We start from the raw sequence: 25,911 nt of genomic DNA on the forward strand, positions 1-25,911 counted from the left end.
ATAATCACAGACTCCAGAGGAGCACAACACAGGCACCAACATATGTATCAATAAAGCCCGCCCTGCCTTTGGGTGGCCCCTGAGGCACAGGAACCAGCACTTCCCCCTCCTGCCCCAGAGAGCACTACCTAAACTAGACATAAACGCTATTTTTCTAGGCTGCTATGGAAACAGAGTTGCTTCTAGCCTGACTTCATTGGGACAAGTAAGCACAGGCTGGAAAACAAGAGGAGCCCCAGTGCTAAGGATCAAGAGAAATGACAATTAGGGCTGGAATACTGGGGAGAGCCATCTGCATCACAACATCTCATTTAAATGTATCGACCAGACCCGAGAGGCAGATTTCACAGAGCAGAAGTCTCCAAGTGACTCCAGTGAGCTGGCGGGAGAAGAGAGATCATTTGAGACAAAGGCAGCAATTGAAAAGGGTTTACCTGATGAGAGACTCTAGGATGGCGGGGGTGGGACCTTTCTGGAACTCCAGTTCTTTGTAGTGTAGCGCTTTGGCATATGCTCGGCACTTGGCAGCCCTCTCACCCAGCAAAACAATGCCATTGTCGTCTCTCAATGGCAGGGGGCCCTGGAGGAGAGCAGAACCTCAGCACAGGAAAATGGCAGGCGGGGCACAAACAAGAGTGGGCTGCGTGGGGGTTTCCCCCCTCCCACCAGCTGGTTCCCTGTCGGGCTCCATCTGAACAATGGGGAAAAGTCTCACCTTGTCACTGTGTTCCATGAATTCAGCCAAGTTTAAGAGGGTTTGTGTGACTTCGGCAATGTCCTGTGAGGTGAGGGCCAACTCGATGCTTCTGATGAGTTCGTCCTGCTGGTCTTCATTCAGTTCAGACCAGCAGGACACAAAGGCAGCGTTGAAGAGATCCCTGAAGGCAGAGAGGAGTGGAGAAAGAGGTTGGAACACCTCTCATGCCTCTGCCTGGCGCAGTCATACCCACCAGTCTACTCCTGGCATCGCTGATACTGGTTATACAGACCAGTGCTGTCCAACAGAACTTGCTGAGAATGGTCATGTCTTCCCTGTCCAACACAGTAGCCACTGGGCACTGAGGACATGAACTATATTAAGTGCGACTGAGGAACTGAATGCTAAACTTTATTTCATTTTAACTAAATTAAAATAACCCCTTTGTGGCTACTGATGACTGTATTTTATAGTGCAGGTAGACACCGTGATATACAGGGACTGGGTGGGGGCAGGAGGAGACAGAAGAGAAAAGTAAAAGGCACATTTCTTGGCAGCTTTTGCATCACTTCTCCTCACTGGAAAAAACGATCAGAAAGGGGACTTCTATCACAGAAGTTGGCAGTCACAGATGCTGAAAATAATCCTCCAATGGTTCTTGGGATGTTTCTCAGACAATGTCCAAATTCCTAAAATTGGAAATGGCAAAGGCAGCATCTGCTACTTCTTTTCAAAATAAAACCAGAATCCTTTTTTTGGATAGTCATAAACAAAATGACAACAGAACTTAAGAAACTGGAAGCATTAGAGAATAGAATCCAAGTCTGTAAGTCTTGGAGGATTCTCTGAGCCAGTTTCTTACAGCTGGGACCTTAGGAAGACCTGGAACCAGAGGTGCCATTTCTAAGGTTACTAAAACTATTTTTAAAAATCACTACAGCATCATATGGGTGGACATATTTGCTACCCCTGACATCTGGCCTTTAATCCTACCCCTCTTTTTAGGTGAATGTGGGGGGAGGGGACTTGGAAACTACAGAATATGCCTATAATGTGTAGGTTTAGCATTTGATGGCTCTGCATTCACTTTCTGTTACATTAAAAGATTAAATCAGACCAATGTATGTAATTTTGGAATGTGATGGAAAGAACAATATCTGAAATTCAAAGGATAACACAAAGATGGGAAGAAGTCCCATGCAAATTAAGAAATAAAGCTTTCTGATTTAGGTCCGAGGCCACATTGGATCCCAAATGAAAATATGTGGCACTAAGAAGATAAACACATATGTGTGTATTTATCACAAGTCTCTTTTGGATGACATTATGCTCAAAAGTGACTTGGAGCAGAAGAGAGGTACGCCACGCCAGCTAAACATACGAAATCTGCACACTATGGAAACAGAGAAGTCCTAGGAACTATTTTTAAAGCATGAGAAAAATACTTGAAAGAAATGAGATGAACCAAATCATGGCATCAAAGCAACAGTCTCAGGGACCATCACTAAATACACGCTAAATCACTACCACCTGCTAAATACACTCCAACAGCACACTAGCTGTGCTGTCAAAAGTGAAATGAAATGAAATGAATGAGAAGAGCTGTCAATTAAACCACCATTTTATGCCTCAGTGTAAATAATAATGGTCCACTGTAGAAAATTTTGGAAAATAGGGGAAAAAAATGAAGAGAAAATAATCATTGCTTAAATCTTCCTACGCAGAGATAATCATTGTTGTATTACTTTCTAATCTTTTCCCTATGTACATATGTTTTTAATAGTTTTAAACACACATTTATACCATTTTGTATTCCATTTTATTCACTTACACTATACTATAAATCTTTTGCATACATTATAACTTTTTATAAACCTAACTTTTAATAACTGTTTAAGATTTACTAGTTAAAAGTGGTTTTCATGGCAAATTCTATTTCCCAAAGATGGCTGAAACACTCTCCTATTGCATATACTCTTCTAGAATTGTGCTACTCCCCTATCATGTGGCATCCACGTCCCTATCTGTCAATTAAACACTGTCCCTTGAATATGAGTGGGTCTTTGTTGACTATCTTGGACTACAGTGTGGCAGAAGTGACACTATGGGACTTCCAAGACTAGGTCATACAAATACTGGTCCATGCACTTCCTTGGGGACACTCACTCTTGAACCCAGCCAGTATTCTCCTAGGAAGCCCGAGCAATCCACCAAGCGATTCATGGGGAGAGGAACCAAGGGCTCTAGCCAGGGCTGAATTTCTAGTTGCTACTCAGCCCCAACTTGCCAGACATATGAATAAGCCATCTTGAAAGTAAACCTCTAGTCCCCAGATGAACACCCCCACTGACTCTTTGTGGAGCAGAGGTCAGCTGTCCCCACAAGTCCTGCCTAAATTATAGATTCATGAGCCAAATAAAATGACTGTTGTTGTTTTAAACCACTAAGTTCTGGGGTATTTGTAATTCAGCAACAAATAATTAGAAAATATTATTATTGGAAACAGGCTATATTAAACTATTATGTAGTTGTTTTCAGAGTTGTAAATGACTTTTAATTAAAATTTTGGACCTAAATCTACTAAGGAAAGCCTACCAGCAAGGTTAAAATGGATGCTTTTCCTGCAATATGAGCTTTTCCATTTGCCTTTTTGTGTACTCCCTCCCCATCCCCTCCAGAAGTTAGCAAGATTAAAACTACTGGCCCTTTTACGGTTGCCTATTACTATTACCAATTCTTGTATGTGATTTTCTATGTGTAAATCCTCTCGAACTGATCTGAGGCTGTGCAGAAGGAGCCCACACATCATACCTGGCCATAGGGTTGTAGGCCTGAGCCAGGGCCCAGCATGAGCGCAGGGAGGGCGATGAGGAGTCCTTCAGCAGCTCCAGGCTCAGCCGCCTCAGCCATTCTAGCCAGTCATCTTTGGAGACCCTCCTGGCAGCTCCCCAGGCCTGTAATTCCACAGGTGACAACGGAAAACCATCAGCTTCAAGGGCCAAATGTAAAGAGCCCTCATCCATGTAATTATTATCCTACTTCTTTGATTTATAAAATTCCCCCAGAGCACAAATATGAAAGAGTAATATGTAATTAAAAGCCATAGAGCAAAAACAGCAACCTCTAGAATATACCACAGTATAGAAAAAGCCTGTTTTACAACTCATTTGTGCTGGATTCTGTCAGCACAGCAGAGAGCTCTACAGACCCAGAAGGATGGGGACTGTCACATTCAGAGTACATTCAACGAATGGCCTGTGCAGTGTGGGAAGGGCCCTGGGCACTCTCTGTATTACGACTCTGGCTCATCTGACAGTAGAGTCACACAGGGAGAGGAGACACGCTCAGGTTCTCAGCATCATGAGTCATGCTACTGGTATAATCAAGTGAGCAGTGAGCCCAAGGCACAGGGCACCATAGTGGAATGAGACAAAAGGCGTACAGCAGATTTTGTTTTTACTTTCTAGTACATGCCCTCTGACTTTCCTCAAGACTCTGGGCCCTCCAGGCACTGAGTTACTCCAGGGGCAGCGTAGGGAGGTGGATGGAAAGACTCAGGCTCTGGATACAGGCAGTACAGTGCAGTGACCAGCAGCCTCACCCTGGATCTCAGCGGCTTGAGTGTAAATCTGGCTGTTTAACCTTGGGCAAATTACTTAACTCCTCTGTGCCTCAGTTTCCTCCTCTGGGGCAAGTCACTTAACCCCTCTGTGCTTTGGTCTCTGCCTCCGTAAAATAATGTGTAACGGGTTTATAACAGAGGTTGGCACAGTAAGTGCTGTGCATGTGGGTGCCTGTTACTCTGGTTAGAAACACCTAGTTGGAATCCCAGTTCTGCAACTTAGTGGTCGTAGCACTCTGGGCAAATAACTTGTTTGTTACATTTGAGCCTCAGTCTTTCCTACCTGAGGGTAATGTTATCTTAAGGGCCTAGCTGGAAAAGATGAGCAAAAATGGTTGCAATTACGTATTATAAAAATGACATCTCTTTTGTATTGGTCTGGTCCTAACTACTAAACACTAAACTTTAAAAATATATTCTTAAAAAAGATTTCTTCAGCAGAATAGACATGTCAATCCTCCCTGAACTAGGAAATCACTGAAGTTACAGAAGAAGTTCTCAAGTGAAGTGAAACAGGGAGTGAAGAGACCCCTAAGTGCTACAGCACCTAACCACCATCGACTCAGTCCATCCCCTCCCTGGGATAAACTGGAGATTTGCTGCTGCTTTAAAAAAAAAGTTATTTTTAAAAAATTGATTTCAGAGAGAGGAAAAGAGAGGGATAGAGAGGTAGAAACATCAATGAAAGAGAAACATTGATCGGCTGCCTCCTGCACCCCCCCCTACCGGGGATCAAGTTGGCATCCCAGGCATGTGCCTTGACTGGGAATTGAACCATGACCTCCAGGTTCATGGGTCAACACTCAACCACTAAGCCACACTGGCTGGGCACTGCTGCTTTTTTCCTTTTTTTATTGAATTTATTGGGGTGACATTGGTTAATAAAATTATATAAGTTTCAGTTGTACAATTTGCCACTGCTTTTGATGAGTTACCAATCAGTGATATTACACAAATTACTATTTTATATCAGAAAGTGAAGTAGAGATACTAGAAGAGACAAACTAAAAAATTATGTGAAGCATTCTCACTGAGCACACAATGAAAATCCCTGAATTAGAAGGAAGAGTACAACTAGATACTAAAGACTTGCCTTTTAGACCCTGTTCTGCTGAATGAAATGGAAACATTGGTCCTTTTCTATCCATGGATTTCTAGCTTCCTCCCTACACAATGAGTCTCCGGATAGCTGCACTGTAGTACAAGGCATTTTAAAAGCTGGACATATGCAAGAAAGTATTACTAATGTCTTTGCCCTCTATTAACATGAGGCTGAGCCTGGTTAAGGCAGAGTCAATTCAGCACAGTGGTTAAGAGACTGGGCTTTGGGTCTCTTATTTAGGTCAAATCCTGGCTACACCATTTTCTAGTTGACATTGGGCAAATTACTTAACCTTTCAGTGCCTCAATGCCCACAGCTGTAAAATGGGGACATTAATAATAGCACCTAACTCATAGGGTTATTGTGAAGATTAAATGAATAAGTATACATAATGTGGCTCACATAGAAAGCGCTCAACAAATGTTGGTAGCTGTCATTGATATCGTTGTTGATTAATAAATGGTAGCACATAGGTCTTAAAAAAATCTTAGCTTAACGGCTAAGTCCTCCACATGGGCCTTTCCCTGTGTTCTTTCATTTAAACTCTCAATTCTCTGCTTTCTGTAGTAACTGTTTAGATACCAGTTTCCTTCTGCCACCTGCCCACCGCCTGCTGACTGCCTTGTCTGGTAATGCTGGTGCAGGTTGCTGGGATGTCAGCTTACTCATTCAGAGGTAGGCCTAATAAATGATCGTAAGACAGTAAAAGCTGCTGAAAATCCTGGAAGGTATTCAACATGTATACACAATGGTTTTCTGTACCATGGAAATCCTCTATTAGCACAGCCAATAGAAAGGTGACTGAGGTGGCAAACTGTTATTTTGAAAGCTGATTAAAACTGGCAACTATACCAATCCCTAATTGTCATCACATACTAGTACATATGTAGAAGCACAATTTACTTTTTGATGAAATGGAGCTGAGAGGTAGCTCTGGAGGATTTTGCTCAAGGCTTTTGAACTTGATCTCTTCTCTCAGGGTACATAATCTAGAGATTTTTCTTTTTTTGATTTGGCAATGGTTATGCTTATTTTTCCAAGTCCTGAGTAGAAAGCAAAACTTCCTGGAAGCAAGCTTGACTATTGGGGAATTTCCTAAAATAGAGACCAAAGCTCTAAAGCAGGGTGGACAGCTGCCTGGTTGGAAGAACATTCTGAACCTAGGCAGCTGAAAACATCACGGTGGAAATGGCCTTCTTGCTCAGTCCTTCCCTCAAGTGTGAGGTGTCAATAGGGTGGCCTCAAAACTGCCTGGGAATGCCAGGTGGCTGATGACCTTTCTCTTCCTCCTCGAGTCTGGGACCAGCAGTCCAAAGCCCACAGCGGGAAAACTGTCACTCCTGACCCAGGGATAGCTCACCAGGCCATCTGAAACTATCATACGTCTCTCAGCAGTGGTCATTTTAAGCTGTCTGGGTGGGTAAAGACTGACATCACAGTCAGTAATAAGCCCCAAATGTGCTGAACTGTGTGTGAACACATGCCCACAGGTCTGCGCTCACATCTTTATGGGCTTGGCCAAGAAGAGAAGGGTCAGTTGGGACCCAGTTCCTCACCTTGATCTGCGGCTACACTCTAAGTGCAGCTAGCTGCCTTGGGTCAGCTGCTAACAGACGGTGAGGAATACCATGTTAAACTCCAAACTGCGAACCGCTTACACTCCCCAGAAGCACAAAAGACTAATGCAAAGTGGGGAAAATAAGCAACCTGGTGTATTTACTTCAAAGCCAGTGATATAACTATGATTATTCTGCTCAGATCCATTACAGAGGTTATGAAACTGCCTGTTTGGAAGTGTATGGCTGATGGCATACATCAGCTGGTTATGTCCCAAGCGTTGGTCAGTATAGCTACTCTGTGTTCTGTGAACCAGTAGCTTAGGCATTTGTTAGAAATGCAAAGTATCAGGCCTGACTTCAACCCGCGTGAATCAGAACAAGCATTTTAACAAGCGGTTAAAGCGGTTGGTAAGCCCCACGTGCCCGAGAAGTCTGAGAAGCCCTGCTTTAAAAAGCCTGCATCAGTCTCAGTGCTAACTAGGAGGCTCACTGGCTGTGTTTCATTCATGTAACAAACGTTATTTGCAACAAAACGTTTTATTATCAAAGCTCCAAGGGAGCACAAAAGGCCACTTTGTTCTTTATTTTCCCTCTAATAAAAAAGAATTATAGCCCTAGCCGGTTTGGCTCAGTGGATAGAGCGTCAGCCTGCGAACTGAAAGGTCCCAGGTTCGATTCCGGTCAAGGGCACATGCCCAGGTTGTGGGCTTGATCCCCAGTGGGGGACTTGCAGGAGGCAGCCGATCCATGATTCTCTCTCATCGTGGATGTTTCTATCTCTCTCTCTCTTCCTTCCTCTCTGAAATCAATAAAAATATATTAAAAAAATAAATAAAAATAAAAAAGAATTATAATTCAGCTACCCCAAGAAAGACAAAATGACCTGAGTTCATGGTATCTAGATTTTCAGAAAAATTCCTGGGCTGGTCTTTGGTTGTTTTTAACAAAAGGTAGCAAGCACTGAAAGCTTTGAGCAAGAGAGAAGAGCAGGGCTTTTCTTTCCAAGTCTCCCAAGAAACGATAGACCTGCCTTTTGGAGGTTGATGGTGCTGACGTGCAGTTTCTTCATGGGTCCCGTTTCTACTGGTCCGCTAGCCAATGCATCGCCTTGGCCACTCCTCAACATTCGATGCTGGTAAATCAAAGGGTCCTCCTCTTCATCGGCCAGGGTGTAGCCCTGCAACCAGAGATTGACAGACAAGACCTGCCACTCCACAAGGTGCTCTCAGTTTGGAAAACATCCTTAAGCTCTGCGAGGGTCACACCTTCTGGACGAGCCAGGACTGAGGTAGGCATGGCTCCAAGTATGGACAAAATGAGGCTGTATTCCCCACTGCAGACCAGTCTGCGTTGGTCACTCTAGGTCACTGACAAGCACTGACAGGAGTATGTGCATGCAACTGGCACAGAGGAAGCAACTGTGAGCAATGGTGAAGTGATGAGGAGCAGGGGCAGCAAAGAGTCCGCAGCCCGTGTCTGTGTGGCCCAAGAGCCAAGAATGGTTTTTCCATTTTTAAATGGCTGAAAATATCAAAAGATGATGACTATTTTGTAACATATTAAATTATCAGAGCACTGTATTTTGGTGTCCATAAGTAAAATATTACTGGTATGCAACCAGGGTCATTCGTATGTGTGCATATAGCTGCTTTTAGGAGGCAGCGGCAGAGCTGAGTGGTTTCAACAGAGACCACATACTAGTAGCCTGCAAACCTGAAAAAAAAATGTACTTTTTTTTTGGCCAATCCCTGGTTGAGAACTAAAAAAGTAGATATAGTCCCATAGGTAAGATTACAAAAATACCAATAGGAAAGACGACAAGGGATTTAGAAACAAAAATGAAGTGCAATTCACCTTGACAATTCTGCAGATGAGGACATCATAGCGCTGATGGTTGATTCGGTGTCGCACCAGAACTTTATTCACCATTGGAATGAAAATCTGGTACTATAACAGGAGGAAGGAGATCAGAAACCATTACTTTGGAGAGTGGGAAGTTGAGAAAAGAACATTACCCCCACTACATTATAGCTATTTCTTCTGAGTGTGGGGCTAGCTCTGTGGTATTCAGAAGAATCTTTTCACCCTCTCCTGCTATAAATCTATCCACATCAGCTTCCATCTGGGTTACTGCAACAGCCTTTTAACAGCTTCTCTGCTTCCATTCATGGCCTAGTCTATTCTTCCACACGGCATTGAGAGGAATCATTTAAAAATCTTAGGTCAGATAATAGTCGTCCTGTGCTCAAAATCCTCCAGAGACTTCCAGTCTTGGCTCTTGGAGTAAAAGCCAAAGTACAATGGCTACAACAATCATGTGCAAATGGCATCAGAATCACCGCAGGGGGTTGGGGGGCTTATGAAACCAGATTGTTGGCTCTATAGCCAGAGTGTCCGGTTCAGTGGGTCTGGGCTGAGGCCGAGCATCTGCATTTCTAACAGCTCCCAGCTATGTAGATTAGGACACTGCTCATCTGGGACTATATTTTGAATATTGCCAGCCTACACACCAAGTTTCCATGCCCCAACCCAGCCCTGCCTTATCTCGGACCTTTTCTAAGCACTTTCCCTGTTTCCTCCTCTGAAGTCTCACTGCTCTCCTGCTGTTCCTTGACTCTTCAAGCACGCTGCCATCTCCCACCCTTGCACTGCTATTCCTTCTGCCTGCACCCAACTCTCTGGGATTGGGCCTTTACTTTATTTAGATCTCTGCTCAATTGTCAACTTAAGAGATCCTCCCTGCCTGCCCTGAATAAACAGCATCTCTCCCACTCCCTCCACCACTCTTATGAGACAAACTGAGTGTACTAACTTCGGCTTCATTGGAATGTAAGCTCTGTGAAAACCAGGACGTTATTCTGTTTATTAGGTTATCCCCAGAGCAGCACTTCACCCGCCACATAGGCGGCTCAATAAATATTTGCTGAATAAAGGGAGAAAAAAAAGCGCCCATAATTCCTAGTTTTCTGACAGAGTGTAAGGCCTACAGACTAACAGATGGAGAAGTTCCGTCTTCTTCCAAAGGCAGGCAGAAGAGTGTGTCCGTGGAGACGGCCTTACCTTCTTCCCCAGCTGGAAGACGAGGGAAGACAACGTGTCCATGGCTGTGGGACGCAGTTCTGGGCACTGGTCCAGGGTTCGAACAATCGGGTGAATGATCCGGGAGGCGTAGTCGGTGAAATCCAAGGACTCCGTCAGGCGGTCCACTGTCTCCAGAGCTGCCCTGTAACAATCGCTGACATACAGTAACTGCCAACATATAACCCCAAAGGAAGAGAAGTGGCCGAGGGCTACCTTAGCAATCAGTGCCGAATGGGGAGGGATGGCTTCTGAGGGATTTTGGGTGACATGGATCTAACATATATTTCAGTGGGATGGGGACAGTTAAGATTTCCATAAATCTGGAACATTTCTGGACTAAAATAATGGGAGTTGCAATAACAACAACAAAAGATGGCCTGGGAATTTTAAAACGGGACATTTTCAACAAAATGCTAAAGGCCTGCTGACTGTTCCTCCCAAAGAGCAGGTGCTTACTTCCGAGACGGCAGTGGAACTTCAGGGGCATCAAACAGCTTCACGATGGGAGGCAACAACAAGTGAAGATAGTCGTCCAGGTTGGCGCCGAACAGCTGGATTGCAGTCAGCAACTGCAGAGGGAGCAAAGGCACAGCGACGGACAGGTGAGGTCAGGGGTCAAGTACTGAAGTACATGGAGGGGCAGTGCTATGGGGAATTCAAATTCTGTGGGGCCTCTGAAAAGCCTTTATTAAGTAGCTTTGAACTACATTCTTTCGGCAGCATTTTCTCCCCTCATTTTATTTTGCTTACAGATTACTTTGCTTTCTCTGAGCTTATTTCAATTGGTAAGGAATCCGATGCTAGACAACTGAAAAAATTGGTCTGAGATAAAACATTTAACAAAAATAATCCATTAAAGGAGACAAAACATAAGGATAATCAAGCACAGTACACATTCTGAAACTGTAAGCTGTGTGTAGCAGGTATTAGTATTCTTTGGAGTCAGTCTTGTGAACCAAGCACCACCCTGACACTCAGAACAGGGTCTTGTCTCCTAGCTGACCTTGATGGATGCTGGAAATCTCTGTAGAGCAGTGGTTCTCAACCTTCTGGCACTTTAAATACAGTTCCTCATGTTGTGACCCAACCATACAATTATTTTTGTTGCTACTTCATAACTGTAATGTTGCTACTGTTATGAATCGTAATGTAAATATCTGATACGCAGGATGGTCTTAGGCGACCCCTGTGAAAGGGTCGTTTGACCGCCAAAGGGGTCTCGACCCACAGGTTGAGAACCGCTGCTCTAGAGGAAGTTCTGGCTACTCACCTTGATGGAGACGGTGCGGCCTGCGCTGTTGTCATGCATAAAGACCCGTAGCATGTGTGGGATCAGCTGGGGCAGGTACAGCTTAAATTCACCCCCAAGAGCTACCACAATTTGCTCAATAAGAAGAATGATCGTGCTCTGGATTGAGGTGTTCATGACCCAGAATTCCTATAAAGAGGGGAGAGCGGAGCAAAGTCAGGTTTCCCTCTGCTGAGGTATGAACCAAGGAACTGAGATGGCTAAAAGGAGCAAAAACATACTGAGCACGGTCCGCCCCAAGATAAACCCTTTTCCTCTCCTCCTCTCCCTGGGCCTCCTTGTATTCTGTCACAGTGACAGTGAACAAATTAAAACTGCATTTCTCTGAATGCACAAGGCTACTTGTGCTCTTCTGTGCTTTGCTCATGCTGCTCTTTACCTAGAATCCCGCCTCTTAGCTGAGCAAGAGTTGAGCACCTCTTTCTAGACCTGACTCAAGCCTCACTTCTATGAAGGCTTTCCTACTCTCCTTCCGTTACCCATGTTGGGTCCCTTTGCCCTCCTTATTCTAGCACCTGTAATAATTCTCATTGCAACTCTTCCTCTGCTAGACTGTAAGCTAGTTAAGGGCAAGAACCCCTTTGATCCACCCATCTCCCCAGAATCTAGTAGAGCACATGGCATATTCCAGCCAAACACACCTTTACAGAACAAACAAATGACTAAGTATACGTCACCTGGAGCTCTCAAGGAGTCCAGGGTGGATTCTTTACTTTGGGTATCACCTGGTCTCTCCCAAAGGGCTATTCCACTGTAACAAGGTGTCCTGCCCTTTCTGAATTTAGACTTTGTTGGTTATCATCTTACAACTGTCCAGTATCATTTTCAGGCCTGGATAGTGGCACAAAAGAAGCACTTTTCACCTGGCTGGTGTAGCTCAATGGTTGAGCATCCACCCAGGGAACAAAAGCCGCCAGTTTGATTCCTGGTCAGGGTACACGCCTGGGTTGCAGGCTTGGTCCCGTGGGGGGTGTGCAGGAGGCAGCTGATTGATGATGTTGCTCTCTCATCAATGTTTCTGTTTCTCTATCTCCCTCCCTCCCTCCCTCCCTTCCTCCCTTTCTCTAAAAAATCAATAAAAACATCTTTAAAAAAAAAAAAAGCACTTTCTATACCCATATGATTATACTAGAGGCCGGGTGCATGAATTTGTGCACATTGAAAGAAAATTAGAAGGTGGCCAGTGGGGCGGGACTGGGTGAGATGGGCCGGACATGCCCTGGAGCCAACCACCCGCAGTCACTCCTGGGGTGGCACCGGCCGCACCTGGGGTGGCACTGTGGCTCGAAGGGCGTCTGCAGAGTGAGTGGGGTCTCTCTGCCAAGTGAGGTCTCTTGGCCTGGCATGTGGGGATCAGGCCGAAACCGGCTCTCTGACATCCCCCAAGGGGTCCCAGATTGTGAGAGGGCGGTTCTTGGGTGACGCACCCGCAGGCTCCCTCCTCTCTGGTTCCGGGTGCATCACCCGAGAATTGCAGCTGCAAAGTCACCGCAGCTCGGCAGCTCCTGTGTTGAGCATCTGCCCCCTGGTTATGATTGCACATCATAGCTACTGGTCGGAAGGTCACTTAGGCTTTTATATATATAGATTCTATAAAAGTTACTAAAATAAAAATTTGGTCAACTGGACACAGATTCTGCCTCAGCAGTGCGAGGCAAATTGGTCCAAGTCTCTGACTCCAGGAAAAGCAGTCACTTAAAGTCAACTAAAAAAGACAGCTGCCTCCTGCCTTCTTTGGAACCTCCACAGGAGACCTTCTGATAACAGAAACCATAATGATGGCAACACATGCCTATTAATACTCCTGGGCCCCCAAATAATTCAGAGTAGAAATCAATAAAAACAAAGGATAACCTCTCAAGAGAAAGACTTTATATAGAAGCATAAGGTACTTAAATTTTTTTAAAAAGTATAATAGTTTAGAAAGTAAAAACCATACTAAAAGATGCTGGTAAAACGTTCTTTCTCTCTGCTTGGAGCGAGAAGTAATCTCTTTGGAAAAGCTATTTTTTCTCTAGATAAGAAAGCTTTGCCAAAGAAACACCACAGATCTTACAGTCTCCACCGTTTTTCTGATGTTCATTCACTTGTACTACACTCTGCCTTCTTTAGAGAAAGCTCCCCTACCTCCCCACTGTATTCTCTCGGCTCCTCACAGGGGTTGCTCTACTCAAAGAAGCCAGGCAGCCTGCCCAGGGATGTGGGCTGGATCAGTGTTCACAAAGACTGCTCTCTTCCTGGGCTCAGGGGAGCTCATTAAAACACCCAGGATCAACAGCCAAAAAAGGAGCCTGTTGCACCTTCTCTATCTTGGAAGAAATAAAGGCTGTATTTTTCAGGTGTGAGGCTCCCTGACTCAAATCCCTCTGTTTTGGTCATTAGTATTTTTGGGGATAAGTCACAGATCACTTCAGCTTCAAACACAAGTACACTCCTTCCCCCTCCCCCCTCCCCCAGGACCATCCGCCAGGCTCTTTAGCATTCTGCCTGGCTCTTCCATGTACAGAGCTGCTGTGGCAGCAGCCAGGGAACAGAGCGGCTTTAATTATTCACACATGGAGGAGTTTTCAGTTCTGAGACCCAGTTTCGGGAAGTTCCATTTTTGAAGCCAGCCACTTTGATTTTAGTCCTGCTGCTTCTTCCAAGCTAACTACAAAGGGCTGGTATAGAAGAAAAGAAATCAATGGAAGAATTGTCTTCTAATTCTTTGAGGACACAGCCCTCTCTGCAAGCAACCTTCCCAACAGAGACATTTAAATTATATAGAACAGCAGGAAGCAGGCCTCACACTCAAATAGAAAATCTCTATTGCCATCAATGGGGAGTCCTGCACCTGCTGAAAGCACGTTATAAAACCTGGGACGTGAGCCTTTCTGCATGTGCCACTGCAGTCAGAGGCAGCATTTATGCCTTTGAAGGCAGCAGGGGAAGCAGCACCTTCTTCCTCGGTGCCTGACAGGAGTCCATCATACTCAAGAGCACAGGAGACCCAGTCCCCAGAGCTCTCAGGCCCCTGGTTTTATGGGAGTTAGAAAGAGGGCTTTCATGGGAATAGCAAAGCACTGTTGTGATATTAAGTGAAATTGCTTTGTTGTGTGTGAGGCAAAGAACTCAAGAGCCTATTTCTGGCAGAACAATTGCCTCAGGATTCCTCTGCAGACTTCACACCGGTTCTTTTGTACCTGGGAGCCTGCAGCAATAACCCTCTGCCCCCTTTCCTAAGTCAGTGGGACACCTTCCTCCGGCTTATACTTGGGTTGTAAGAGTTCTACCAGGACCCATGGAAGAATGTCCACCTTATCCAAACCTGCTCCGAGTTCACAGACCCAACACTGATGAGCAGACCAAGGCATTAATTTCTACTCACTCTCATGAGGGTGACTATTTCATCCATATAAGGTCTGATGTGGCTCTTCACAAAGGACACCAACATTCCCAGCTGCTGGAACAGAAACTGAAACAGAGAAGAGGTCAGCACATTGGTACCAGGAAGGACGCAGAACTCCCAGGTTCACCTGAAGCCCATGTGAATGAATAAAGACAACAATGGAATCAGTTTCCACACCATTCTATCTACTAAGTTCAAAGTTTTAAAACATTTGGTGGTGATAGTAGCGGGGGCTAGAAATAACCGTCAATGGCTTCATACATCAGGCACACCAGTTCCTGCAGAGCAGGGGCTTTGGGGCCAGACTGACTAGTGTGAGCCATTCTAGCACCTATTAGTTTTGTGAACTTTATTTCACTTCTCTGCGCCCAGCCTTCATTTCCTCCTTCAGAGGAAAAACGGAGTTAAATGGGATAATACCTGGAAAGCACTAGAACAGGAACATGAATACTGCCAAGTGCTCAATGAATGTCAGCTATCACTGAAGAATTTCTTAAGTCACCAGACTCCAAAGTTAACAAAAAACTTTAATCAACTATAAATGTACCTTTTGTTTATTCAACTCTAATTCACTACCAATTACTTTCTAAAAATAAATACAACTATATAATACAATTATGGGCACTGAAATGCATTTTCAGTAATTAACTCAATTAATTAGGTCTTAATTATTAAGTTAACTGCCTCTAAAAAATTAAAACAGCAAGCAAATTGGGGAAGGGATGGGATAAGGAAATTCTATTTAGGTTGATACCTTGCAACTGTAAGTAAAAATGCCATCCACTAAATAAAGTTGGGAATAAGGAGGACTTAGGGAAGAGAAACCCCAAGTACTTTCCAGGTAAAAGAGGTCTTCAGGGTGTAGTTTTTATTTTGTTATGATCTTCAATATTAAGTAAATCATATTCTAAATGCTCTTCCCCCAAAAGACTTTTATCCCCAAAGTATTTTTATAGCTCTCTTATGTCTTTGCTGCCCTCCATTATCAAGAATAATTTAGTGCCCTAACTGGTTTGGCTCAGTGGATAGAGCGTCGGCCTTCAGACTCAAGGGTCCCGGGTTCGATTCTGGTCAAGGGCATGTACCTTGGTTGCACGCATTTCCCCAGTGGGGAGTGTGCAGGAGGCGGCTGATCGATGTATCTCTCTCATCGATGTTTTGAGCTCTCTGTCCCTCCCCCTTCCTCTCTGTAAGAAATCAATAAAATATATTTTTTTAAAAAAAGAAAGAAAGAAAGAATAATTTAGTGATGAACATACATATTTTCACTCTTACTCACAATCTGAAACCTGGCTAAGTTGGGGATAAATAAAGTACTTTAAATAGTGAGTAACAAAATTACAGAACTCATTAACTGAAGAGGTGAGATTGACAGGACATACGGGATTGGGCTTAAAGCGAATTTAGTTGTTTCTAATGACAGGGACACCAATGGATTCGAAGGTGGTTAGAACTGGTCACTGCATGGCACAGGTTTAACTCAGTAGAGCTATCCCTACCTATTTCCTGGCCACCTCCTCACAGAATCACTGCAGACAGTTTTCGTGAAATGGTTCCTATAAAAGTACATTACAGACATCGAGGAACATGAGCCTCTAAGTATATGGTTCTTTAGTTAAATTTTTGTTATACAAAACCTGAAAGAAGATAGAAAATCTACTCTGGAGGAAAAACAGGAAGAGGAGAGGCATCAGGTTCAAGAGCCAGCAGAGTGCATTATTAGGAAGCTTAGGAACAGACGAACCTTCCATTCAGGTGTGGCTTAGAGCAGGGAGGAGCAAGGGTTGAAGTTTTAGCTACTTACTTCCCGGATGGCCCCATCACAGACCCGAATGACATTCAGGTATGTGGGCATGACCTGGGGCAGGAACTGCACACACTTGAGCCCCAGGGACTTGAAGATGAAGGTGATGGCCTGGACAACCATGGTATGATGGTGCGAGAGGGACTGGTCTCGGAAGATCCGCATCAGGGCCACCATGGACACGGCTGGGTAGAATTCGTCCAGAGGCAGGTTTCCCATGTTGACCAGCATTTCACTGGTGCTGTAGTCAGCTAGGACAGGACAACGAGAATCATGAGCTGTACATGACACAACTGACTTCAGGCAAAGCATGGTTTGGTTAACAATAAAAAAACCTCCTGACTGCCATGAGCATTCATATCCTTCCCCTTGGTCCAACACCATTGGAAATACAGGATATAGTAGGAACCAGTGGATAGATCCTCAGCATCAAGGACTAAACAGTTTTTGGCTTTCCTATTACCTAAACCACTAGAGCCTAAAACAGTACATGATGGGTTTCCTTTAAATTGCTTCTTACCACTACAGTTCACAACTTTGTAGCTGAAACCATCTATAAAAATAATTACTCTCCCAAATGAAAATAAAGGGAATTAAATTAGGCAAACATCTGTTCAGCAGTTGCTTGGTCCCCACAGCAACTGAGACAAGTGAGTGGCAAATGCTACCTGACCTGAACAAGGATCTCAAAGACTTGGGGTGGGTGGTTTACGGTACAGTAAGGACAGGGTAAGACTGGATGATTGGCATTGCTGAGTAAGGGGAACACATGGAGGGACATGGCTCAGGCTCTGCTCTTGACAGGGAAACATCACAGGTACACTTCAATAACATGGAAGAACAAATTGGAAGCAACATGATCCCATCCATAGAACTTAGGAACAAATTATTTTATTTTGGGTAAAAACATTTTGCTGGATAGTGGGAGAGTCATTGGTGAACTTCCACACTTGGAAATAAGCCTGCCGTGATGAACAATGGGTATGATTAGAAAATTCTCACCCTAGCCCGTTTGGCTCAGTGGATAGAGCGTCGGCCTGCGGACTAAAGAGTCCCAGGTTCGATTCCAGTCAAGGGCACATGCCTGGGTTGCAGGCTCAATCCCCAGTAGGGGACATGCAGGAGGCAGCCAATCAATAATTCTCTCTCATCATTAATGTTTCTATCTCTCCCTTCCTCTCTAAATTCAATAAAAATTATTATTATTTTTTAAATTCTCCTGCATCCCCACACCCTATCCAAGCTCTTAGGCCAGTGATGGCGAACCTTTTGAGCTCGGCATGTCAGCATTTTGAAAAACCCTAACTTAACTCTGGTGCCGTGTCACATATAGAAATTTTTTGATCTTTGCAACCATAGTAAAACAAAGACTTATATTTTTGATATTTATTTTATATATTTAAATGCCATTTAACAAAGAAAAATCAACCAAAAAAATGAGTTCGCGCGTCACCTCTGACACGCGTGTCATAGGTTCGCCATCACTGTCTTAGGCAATATGTCCAAAGGCAAAGAGGCTCTAGGGCCAGACCACTTGATGGACAGAAGAGCCCTGGAATCTGATTGCTACTCGTGTTTCCAGGCTCCTGAGCCTTGCCTCAGATTTTCCTATCAATTAAATTCTACCCTCTTCCTCCTTGGGTGCCATGGGAATAGAAAACAATAGAAAATAGAGAAGCACTAACAAAGCATGAGATGTGAACAGAAATGTTGGGGTGGTATTTTACATCTCTCTCATCGGCCCAAAAAATGTGAGTACAGACTTAGCCTGTTGACCCTTGACAAAGAACCTGGATAGATATGAGGACTCTGGAGCACAGGGAAGCAGCATTCCTGATAAGATTCAAGAGGAAACTACTGACTTTTCATTCAAAGTTGCAAAGAAAGTCAATATGCTCTAATTTCATAGTTATCCAGCTCTTTCTAAACATAGCTGGCAAGGGCTCTGCGAGGTAAACACTTGGCAAGTCTCTCATGGGTCCCCTCAACTTACAGGAATCCTGACTTGATTTGGATTCTGACAGGCTGACAGCAGAAGCGTCCCGGGACTGGTCGATCATGCCAATGTTCACTTTGTGCTTGTAGGGATCCAAGGCCCCCAAAAGCCCTAACACCCGAATGGCCTGGGTGGGGAAGGGGAAGAAAAAAGAAATCACTCATCAAAACATCTGATTACAACAGCTCTCAGGGGCATTCTTCTCATGTTCCATGATATCCAATTCATACCCAGTGACCAGCTACATGAACAGAATGGAGAGGGACAGGAAGTCTAATCAACATTGTCAGAGCATGTTAATGCCACAAACTTTTGTGTGTCTCTCTCCATTTTCCCAGCAAAGTGTTTGAAGACTAAGCATGCCATGCTCCCTACCTCTCTCCGTGTGCCCTGGTTCTGCTCAGTCTTCAGGAAATTCAGCAGCACCTCAAGCAAAGTGGGGTACTTTCTGTAGGGCTCCACCACATAGCCAGTGCTGGCCACCAACTGTCCCAGGGTCCACAGGGCCACCTGGATAGACAAAAGCTCACATGGTGAGTTGAGCCAATAGGAATTTCCAGTAAAGACACTACGCATGAACAGAAATCCTGAGAGTTGGGACATAAAAACAAGGCTATAAACCATTATGACAATCACTAAATCAAAAAGGAAACATAGCTTCACTGAATAATAGAAGTCTGACTCAAAAGGAAATTAAAACTGCTCTTAATTTTAGTCTAGTCACCTAATGACCTCAATGACTAACAGGAAGCCAAGCTGGGGAGGGCAGGCTAAAGCTCTGCTGGCATCCACAGCCCAAGGCCAGGCTTTCTTTTTCCCTTTAGGGGCTGGGGCCATGACAGATGATTTGCATTTTCTTTTGTCTAGAGGAAATGGCACTGGTCAGCCATGATCCTTACTGAAAGTGACTCCTAGCCAGGATGACAGCTAATTCTGGCTCCAAGTCTTTCTTCCCTTTTCTCATTCAGCAAATATTCCAGAGTACATATTATGTGCTAGATGCTAGCTGGAGACACTGCGGTGACTGAGAGAGACAAGGCCCTGGCCTCATGGAATTTGTCCTTCTGTCCTGCCGTCAGGATTCAGTGATACTCACCTGCCTTTTGGCCAACAGAGAGGAGTCCTGGAGCATGTCCATGATGATAATAAAAAGTTCATCAACCCACTTCCTCATTTCTAGGCCACTAACCTACAACATGAAAAAGAGGGAGTGGATAAAATTAGAAATTGTGACATTAAGAAGTATTTTGACTTCCTTGGAGGTGAAAGAGTATTCTTTCCATCCAATGGAAAAGGCAGTTGTCTCCTTACCTGAGCCAACTCTCCTATTGTAGCCAAGACATTATTGATCACACCTGGGTTTGGATCAGGGTCTGGATCCTTCAGTTTCAAAATTAAAGCCTATGGAAACAAAGTATGAGAAACTGAATGCAGGTTAGTCTACGAGAAACCTTTCTTTTATAAAAGCAAACTTCACACAGAGAAAATCTCAGTCATGGGTAAATTACTGCTAGGTTTATGAAGCCAGGATTTCTCTGGAAAGTGGATTTTCAAACTTTTCTCCATACTGTGCACAAGTTTGACACATGACAGAGCTGGGAAGTGCCATGATTTAAAAACTTTTTCCATGCCTCCTCTAAATTATATCTGTGTGATCATCTGCCCTAATTCACATAAGTTATGAAAGGCAGCACATGGCTCTAACATGTTCAAATTTGAATGTTGTTTCAGATTTTAAAGCTCATTTTTTTTTGTCATTTTGGGGGAGCTGTTTTATGCTGCAAACCACCTACTTCTTTCCAAGCACACATTTGAGGATGTGCTTGAAGCATATCTCTTATAAGGAGAACCTTCTGCTGCAATCTGTGAGATTCTTGGGATTCTTTAACTGAGGGCGCTTGATGTGGCCTTTGTCCCTGGGACCAAAGAAATTGTCCAGTTTGTTCATCATTCCAGTGAGCACTGAAACAGTCTCATCACCCCAAATGAGCAGGCGTAAGACACCCCAGAGCAAGTGCCAGTCTGTCTGTCGTGAGTTACCTTCAGAATAGGCTCCATGTAAGGGCGGATGAGTCGGGGAGCGTTGGAGACTAGGTGGCCCAGCATGCGGGCACTCTGCTCTTTGATTCTTCCAATACCGCTGTGCTCCAGCTCTGTCAAAATCTGCAGGGAAGAACGGCTCACTGCAGCAGAGGAAATTGCAGAGAGGAACTGCGTGCCAAAGGGAAAGTGTGGACAGGAGAAGGAACCAGAACTCCACTGTGGATGAGGTAGCTGCCTGATACTCTATACGTAAAGGACATTTCTGCAGCTCAGTCTTGGAGACAGCAGCGACTGAAAGACAAACTGTTTGAAACCAGCCCCATCTCCCCATCACACCCCCCAAGGTCCCACAGTCCTCTCCAGAGCACAGCTTTTAACAGTGCAGCACAGTCACAAAAGACTGAGAAGGGATAGCTGTGAACAGTGTTTTGCAGAAACGAGGAATGAAGGAAGGGCTCTCTGCTGGAAAAAATCTTTGTCCAGACAGCAAATTACTAAGAGTGCCTATAAATAATGACAAAGGCATCAGAGAATAGTCAGAACAGCTATGATGTTGAGAGAAATACCGATATTCAGTAGTGGCTTCAGGCACATCTAGGTAAACCCAAATAGTTAGGGATTATAGCAATAGAATCAATCTCCAAGGACCTTAATGAACAGAGATAACATGATTGTACCGACATCCTTCAAGCACTAGCAAATCACACGTTATGCTCATGGTGACACAGACATTGAGAACTTTTTAGGGGACTCTTTCCCCCTCCCCACGTGGGAGTCTGTGCTGTGAGAATCTTTCCCTTTCCTCACGTGGGAGTCTGTACTTGTTCTTAATAAATTTCCACCTTTGCTATAAAAAAAAAAAAGAACTTTTAAAAAATATATTTTTTTATTGCATTCGAAGAAGGGAGAGGGAGAGAGAGAAGGAAACATCAATGATGAGAAAGAACCATTGATCAGCTGCCTCCTGCACACCCCACAATGGGGATTGAGCCTGCAACCCAGGCATGTGCCTTGAACGGGAATCGAACCCGTGACCTCCTGGTTCATAGGTCGACGCTCAACCACTGAGCCACGCCGGCCGGGCTAAGAACTTATTATAGACAGATTTCTGAAGAGTTGAAGTTGCCAGAGGAAATCTCTGAAAAGTGAGGAAAGTGAAAAAACAAAGCTCAGGCCAACTCTGCTACCCAGAGGAGGAGTCCACAATGTGGTGTTATATTTTGTCTTGGTTACTGACTTAAGATTAATCCTGACTTCCTGGATCCTCTTAGCAGCCTGTTTTTCCTGTCACAGCAGACAGCAGCGAGAGAGGATGGAGTGGAATATTAAGAACAGACCCACAACAGCAAGGAGAGATGGCTGACTGGGAAGAAATGGGTACCAGTGAGGGGAGCACGACTCTCTGGGGCAACACAGGGCCAAATTAAAGTACCCCAAACTCACCTCTAGAGCTAGAGAGCATCACTGCACCTTAATCACAATACCCAATGCCCACCTCGATGACCAAGGCAGCAAGAAAAGGCTGAAGCACGTTTAGGTAATGTCCCTATCAAGGCATGAAAATGTGCACTTCATCTCGGAAAAATTTGCATCTTCAAAACCAGAACAATTACTTAAACTTTGGAGTTTCGGAGGCTAAGACCAGTCCTGATATGCGCGCTCACTGGTGCTTCAGGCTCCCCAGTACCAGCACAGTAAGGCGGCCTGGTAGCTTACTGTAAGCTCCCAGAGAACGCAGGCTCCACCTGGCCTGCTCCCAGCACACTTGGAACACCTTGGAACACATAGGTGCTCAAAAGGTCTGTTAACTGAATTAACACACTGCTGTTCTCACTAGGAGATATTTCTACATCAAGCTTATTTAGCATGATTTGAACTACAGGTTCAACAATGATTTCTTTTTCTTCCCAAAACCTTAACTATTTTTAAAAGACAAAACAGTAGGTATTCCTAACACAGGCCTAGCCAGCAGTTAAATAAGTAAACTATTAGGCTAAAAATAGAAGTGCCACTGTAAAATCTTCTAATTTATTGAATGATGATATAATTTATGGTCACTTTAATTATGACAAATTGTGAATAAATAACGTTTCTCTAGGGTAAAAATTATATATATTAATGATTTTCTATGTTTAAGTTCTTTATATGTTATGAAAAGTGTTTATTTCAAAAGAAACTATGGGGGAGAGTCAGGAAGCAGAGGGTGAGGTGGGGACAGGGTAGAAATGGGGGCATAGGAAAGGACTGGGTGAGCCACACTGAGACCCAGAAAAGGTGGGTGGAAGTAACTGGAGGCAGGAAGGACTGAACCACGCATCGCTCACAGGAGGCCAGAAAGCTTACTTGGGTAGGTCAAGACAGGTTTCAGCCAGAATAGAAAATCCTACTGGCTCTACCAGCAATGTCAATCTGGATTTACCGTAGGCTCTAGTCCAAGCAGCTTAGTTTGGCATCTCACACTGTTTAAGAATGAAAGCCAGGGACCACAGACCAGGAACAATAACTATGAGAAACAATGCTGGAACCTCATATTTGGCCTCTGTGCTTGACCTAGCATCAGCAAGAAAAGCAGGAGCCTGGAAGGATAGAGAGGTGCTGGGAAGACCATCTGCGGCGAAGAGCGCCAAGAAATAGAATCGCTGGTGACTTGCCAGGAAAAAGAGCTGTGTGAGAGGTTAGTCTGGACTAAGAGGCACACTGGAGTCATACTGACAAGAGACTTATTGAGGTGATAAACACTAGAATTGCCAATTATAAAGCCGGGGAAACGTGGACCTTGGAGCCAAATGTGGCTTTTACCAGGCATCTCAATCCTGTCTTTAAATTCTCTTTCTCCCAACAGCTGTCGTGAGAAAAGTCCTCTCCCAGTGCCTCTAGCTTTGACTGTCATATCATTACCTGGATGAGCATCTTGCGCAGGAAAGGCATGACGAAGGCTGGGTTCATGCTACTGAGCCGGCCCACCGTGCAGATGGCCAGCTCCCGGATCTCAAACACCTGGTCATTCAGGGCCACAAACAGGGCCTGCAAATTCTCTGCCTGGGCCAGGTGTGCATCAAAGCGCTCATCCAGGGATGCCAAGACACAGTAGCGAATGTCAGGGTCTGCAAGAACAAGCGAGCCTTTGAACACCTCTTCAATGCGCTCATCCTTCCAGCCCTTCCCCAGTGTTCCCTCCACTGCCGTCAGCCTCGTGAGAGGATTCCAGATACCCTTCTCTCATCTAACCTGTCGTTCCTTTCTCTACTCACAGGAACAAAGAGAATAGAATTAGAGACAGGTTATCTTACAACAATAGGATGGAGCAGCCAAACCTAACACCTTGGCAGAGAAAGAGCTGAACGTCATGAGGCTGAAGGTCTCTGGAGAGGCCATGCCATGAAACTGCCCCAAACCTCCAAGCTTCCCGCGACTGCTTCTGTCTAATAACTTTACCGGGATCTGTTATCCCAACCACGAGCAGCTTGCTGAGCACGTCCGCCACCACTTGCACTGCAGTCTGGCTGACCACGTGTGCGTGGCCGCTGATGAGGTGGACAGAGGGCGTGAGCAGGCGGGAGCAGGTGCGGGCGGCTTCCATGCGGATCTCCTTGTGCTCACTGTTCAGGAAATGATCCGCACAGTGGCGGACAAACTGGGTCAGGGAGTGTCCTGGATATAAAGCAGAGAGAAAACAGAACAATCACTGCTGCTTCAGACAGCAGGTCTGCAACTTGCTAGCTGCATTTTCCACTTTGTGGCTACTAATTCAATTTTCAACAAGATATTGATCAGCAAGACACTGACCCAGAACTCTTCCTAACAATGAGCTTTCAATCATTAGAAAGGCAGAAGGGAGGCGGAGGAGCCGGGAGACAGAAAAAAGGCATTCTCCCATTCTAACTGTCTTTTATTCTCTTCAGAGAATAAATCATTTTGTTTTATTCTGACCCAACCCCAGAGAGTAAAACAATTCTTGATCAAATTTACCTTGTCTATTTTAGTTCCTGATTTAAATACCAAAAAGAGAGTCTGTTGTCGGCTGGGTTTAAATACAGCTACTTTCTATTCATTACAAAGAAACTGTCCTGGATGTTAATCAACATGATGAAGGAACTGCAATGGGAAAACACAGATGGCTGTCTGTATTCAGACCGCATGCCATTCAGGCTTTTGGTACTTGCTTGTTTCCCTATAGGCTTGACTAAGACCGCCTACACGATCTTAAATTTCAAAAAGTGTCCATTTTTCTCTCCTGAACTAAATCTTTCTAGGGAATTAGTGGGGTTTACCTGCAGCTTGGAATTCCAAACTGAACTACACAGCATAGTGCTCTCGGAAATCACACAGCCACAGGAATACAAACACCCAAAGCCCATGCTCACACATGTTAAAGCATTAAATACCATCTTAGCTACCCGGAGGTGGGGCCTAGGGGATCCATCTCTGACTTTTCCATCTCTGAAGCATTAGTTCCTTGGACCAAAGCACACTTTTCCTGAAACAGCATCTGCCCCAAAACGCAGTATGGGACAAAGAAACAAGCAGTAGGAATTAATATACAGAAAGACTCTAGGAAAGATGAGCTGCTACAGAGACAGCTCCCCTGTCTCCAAGGCCCCTAGCAAGATCCAGGAATTCTAGACACCCTCATTTCTTTCTCAAGGTTCCCGCCATCACTCACTATCTTCGCAAGATCTATTGCAGTTTCTTACCTTCAAATTCAAAGCTGCCAAGAGTTCGAAGGGCAAGAGTAATGCTGCCCACATCACTGGCCTCAGGGAGGGTTGTGAGGCCAGGGGAAGCCAGCTGATGGGCCAGGCCCTTGGGCATGCCTGGGTGCCGGAGGGGCTTGTGCATGAGGACCAGGGATAGCATCTTCAGTAGCCCATCTTGGATGTCCTTCTTTAGCTGTGGAATCTGACGGCTCAGGTCGTAGAGCACAGCTGTGAGGGCGGGGCTGAGAGGGAGGACACCAGTCATCCATGGGTTGTATACATGACATTCAGTCTGTTCTTGGGAAGAAACAATCCTCCTTGTCCAGCAAGGGGATCGGGCCCCTTCACTCTTGGTCTTTAAAGTAGATAGGACACTACAGAATACGTGTTCTGAACTCTCTTGGCCTGGTCACAGATTTCAAAACAATGCGTTTCTGGTTTTTGCCATGAGAGAACTTGCTGAACATAACTCGACCACTGTAGAAGACCAAGTCTCAATAAACAACCTGGGAGTCAGATTGAGAGCATTGTCCTTGTTTTATAGATGAGGGGTGGGGAATGTCTGGCCTGTGGGCCATATAAGGCATGAGAAATCATTTGGTCTGGCCCTGCC

At 44.7% G+C, this 25,911-nt stretch overlaps 1 protein-coding gene across 1 annotated transcript in view; it reads right to left on the bottom strand.

Annotated features, from left to right (window-relative positions):
- MTOR (mechanistic target of rapamycin kinase) overlaps positions 1 to 25,911 on the bottom strand; it is a 109,874-nt gene that overhangs the window by 71,848 nt on the left and 12,115 nt on the right. The window contains 18 exon segments of the mRNA XM_023744955.1: positions 435 to 580; positions 716 to 878; positions 3,509 to 3,651; positions 8,011 to 8,157; positions 8,835 to 8,927; positions 10,041 to 10,203; positions 10,518 to 10,630; positions 11,332 to 11,499; positions 14,738 to 14,824; positions 16,563 to 16,813; positions 18,556 to 18,685; positions 18,934 to 19,068; positions 19,655 to 19,747; positions 19,870 to 19,959; positions 20,599 to 20,721; positions 23,500 to 23,705; positions 24,037 to 24,252; positions 25,296 to 25,540. Of these exon segments, the coding sequence (XP_023600723.1) occupies positions 435 to 580; positions 716 to 878; positions 3,509 to 3,651; positions 8,011 to 8,157; positions 8,835 to 8,927; positions 10,041 to 10,203; positions 10,518 to 10,630; positions 11,332 to 11,499; positions 14,738 to 14,824; positions 16,563 to 16,813; positions 18,556 to 18,685; positions 18,934 to 19,068; positions 19,655 to 19,747; positions 19,870 to 19,959; positions 20,599 to 20,721; positions 23,500 to 23,705; positions 24,037 to 24,252; positions 25,296 to 25,540 (2,712 nt within the window).

This window comes from Myotis lucifugus, unplaced genomic scaffold (assembly GCF_000147115.1).
Source record: "Myotis lucifugus unplaced genomic scaffold, Myoluc2.0 scaffold_501, whole genome shotgun sequence".
NCBI classification, from domain to species: domain Eukaryota; kingdom Metazoa; phylum Chordata; class Mammalia; order Chiroptera; family Vespertilionidae; genus Myotis; species Myotis lucifugus.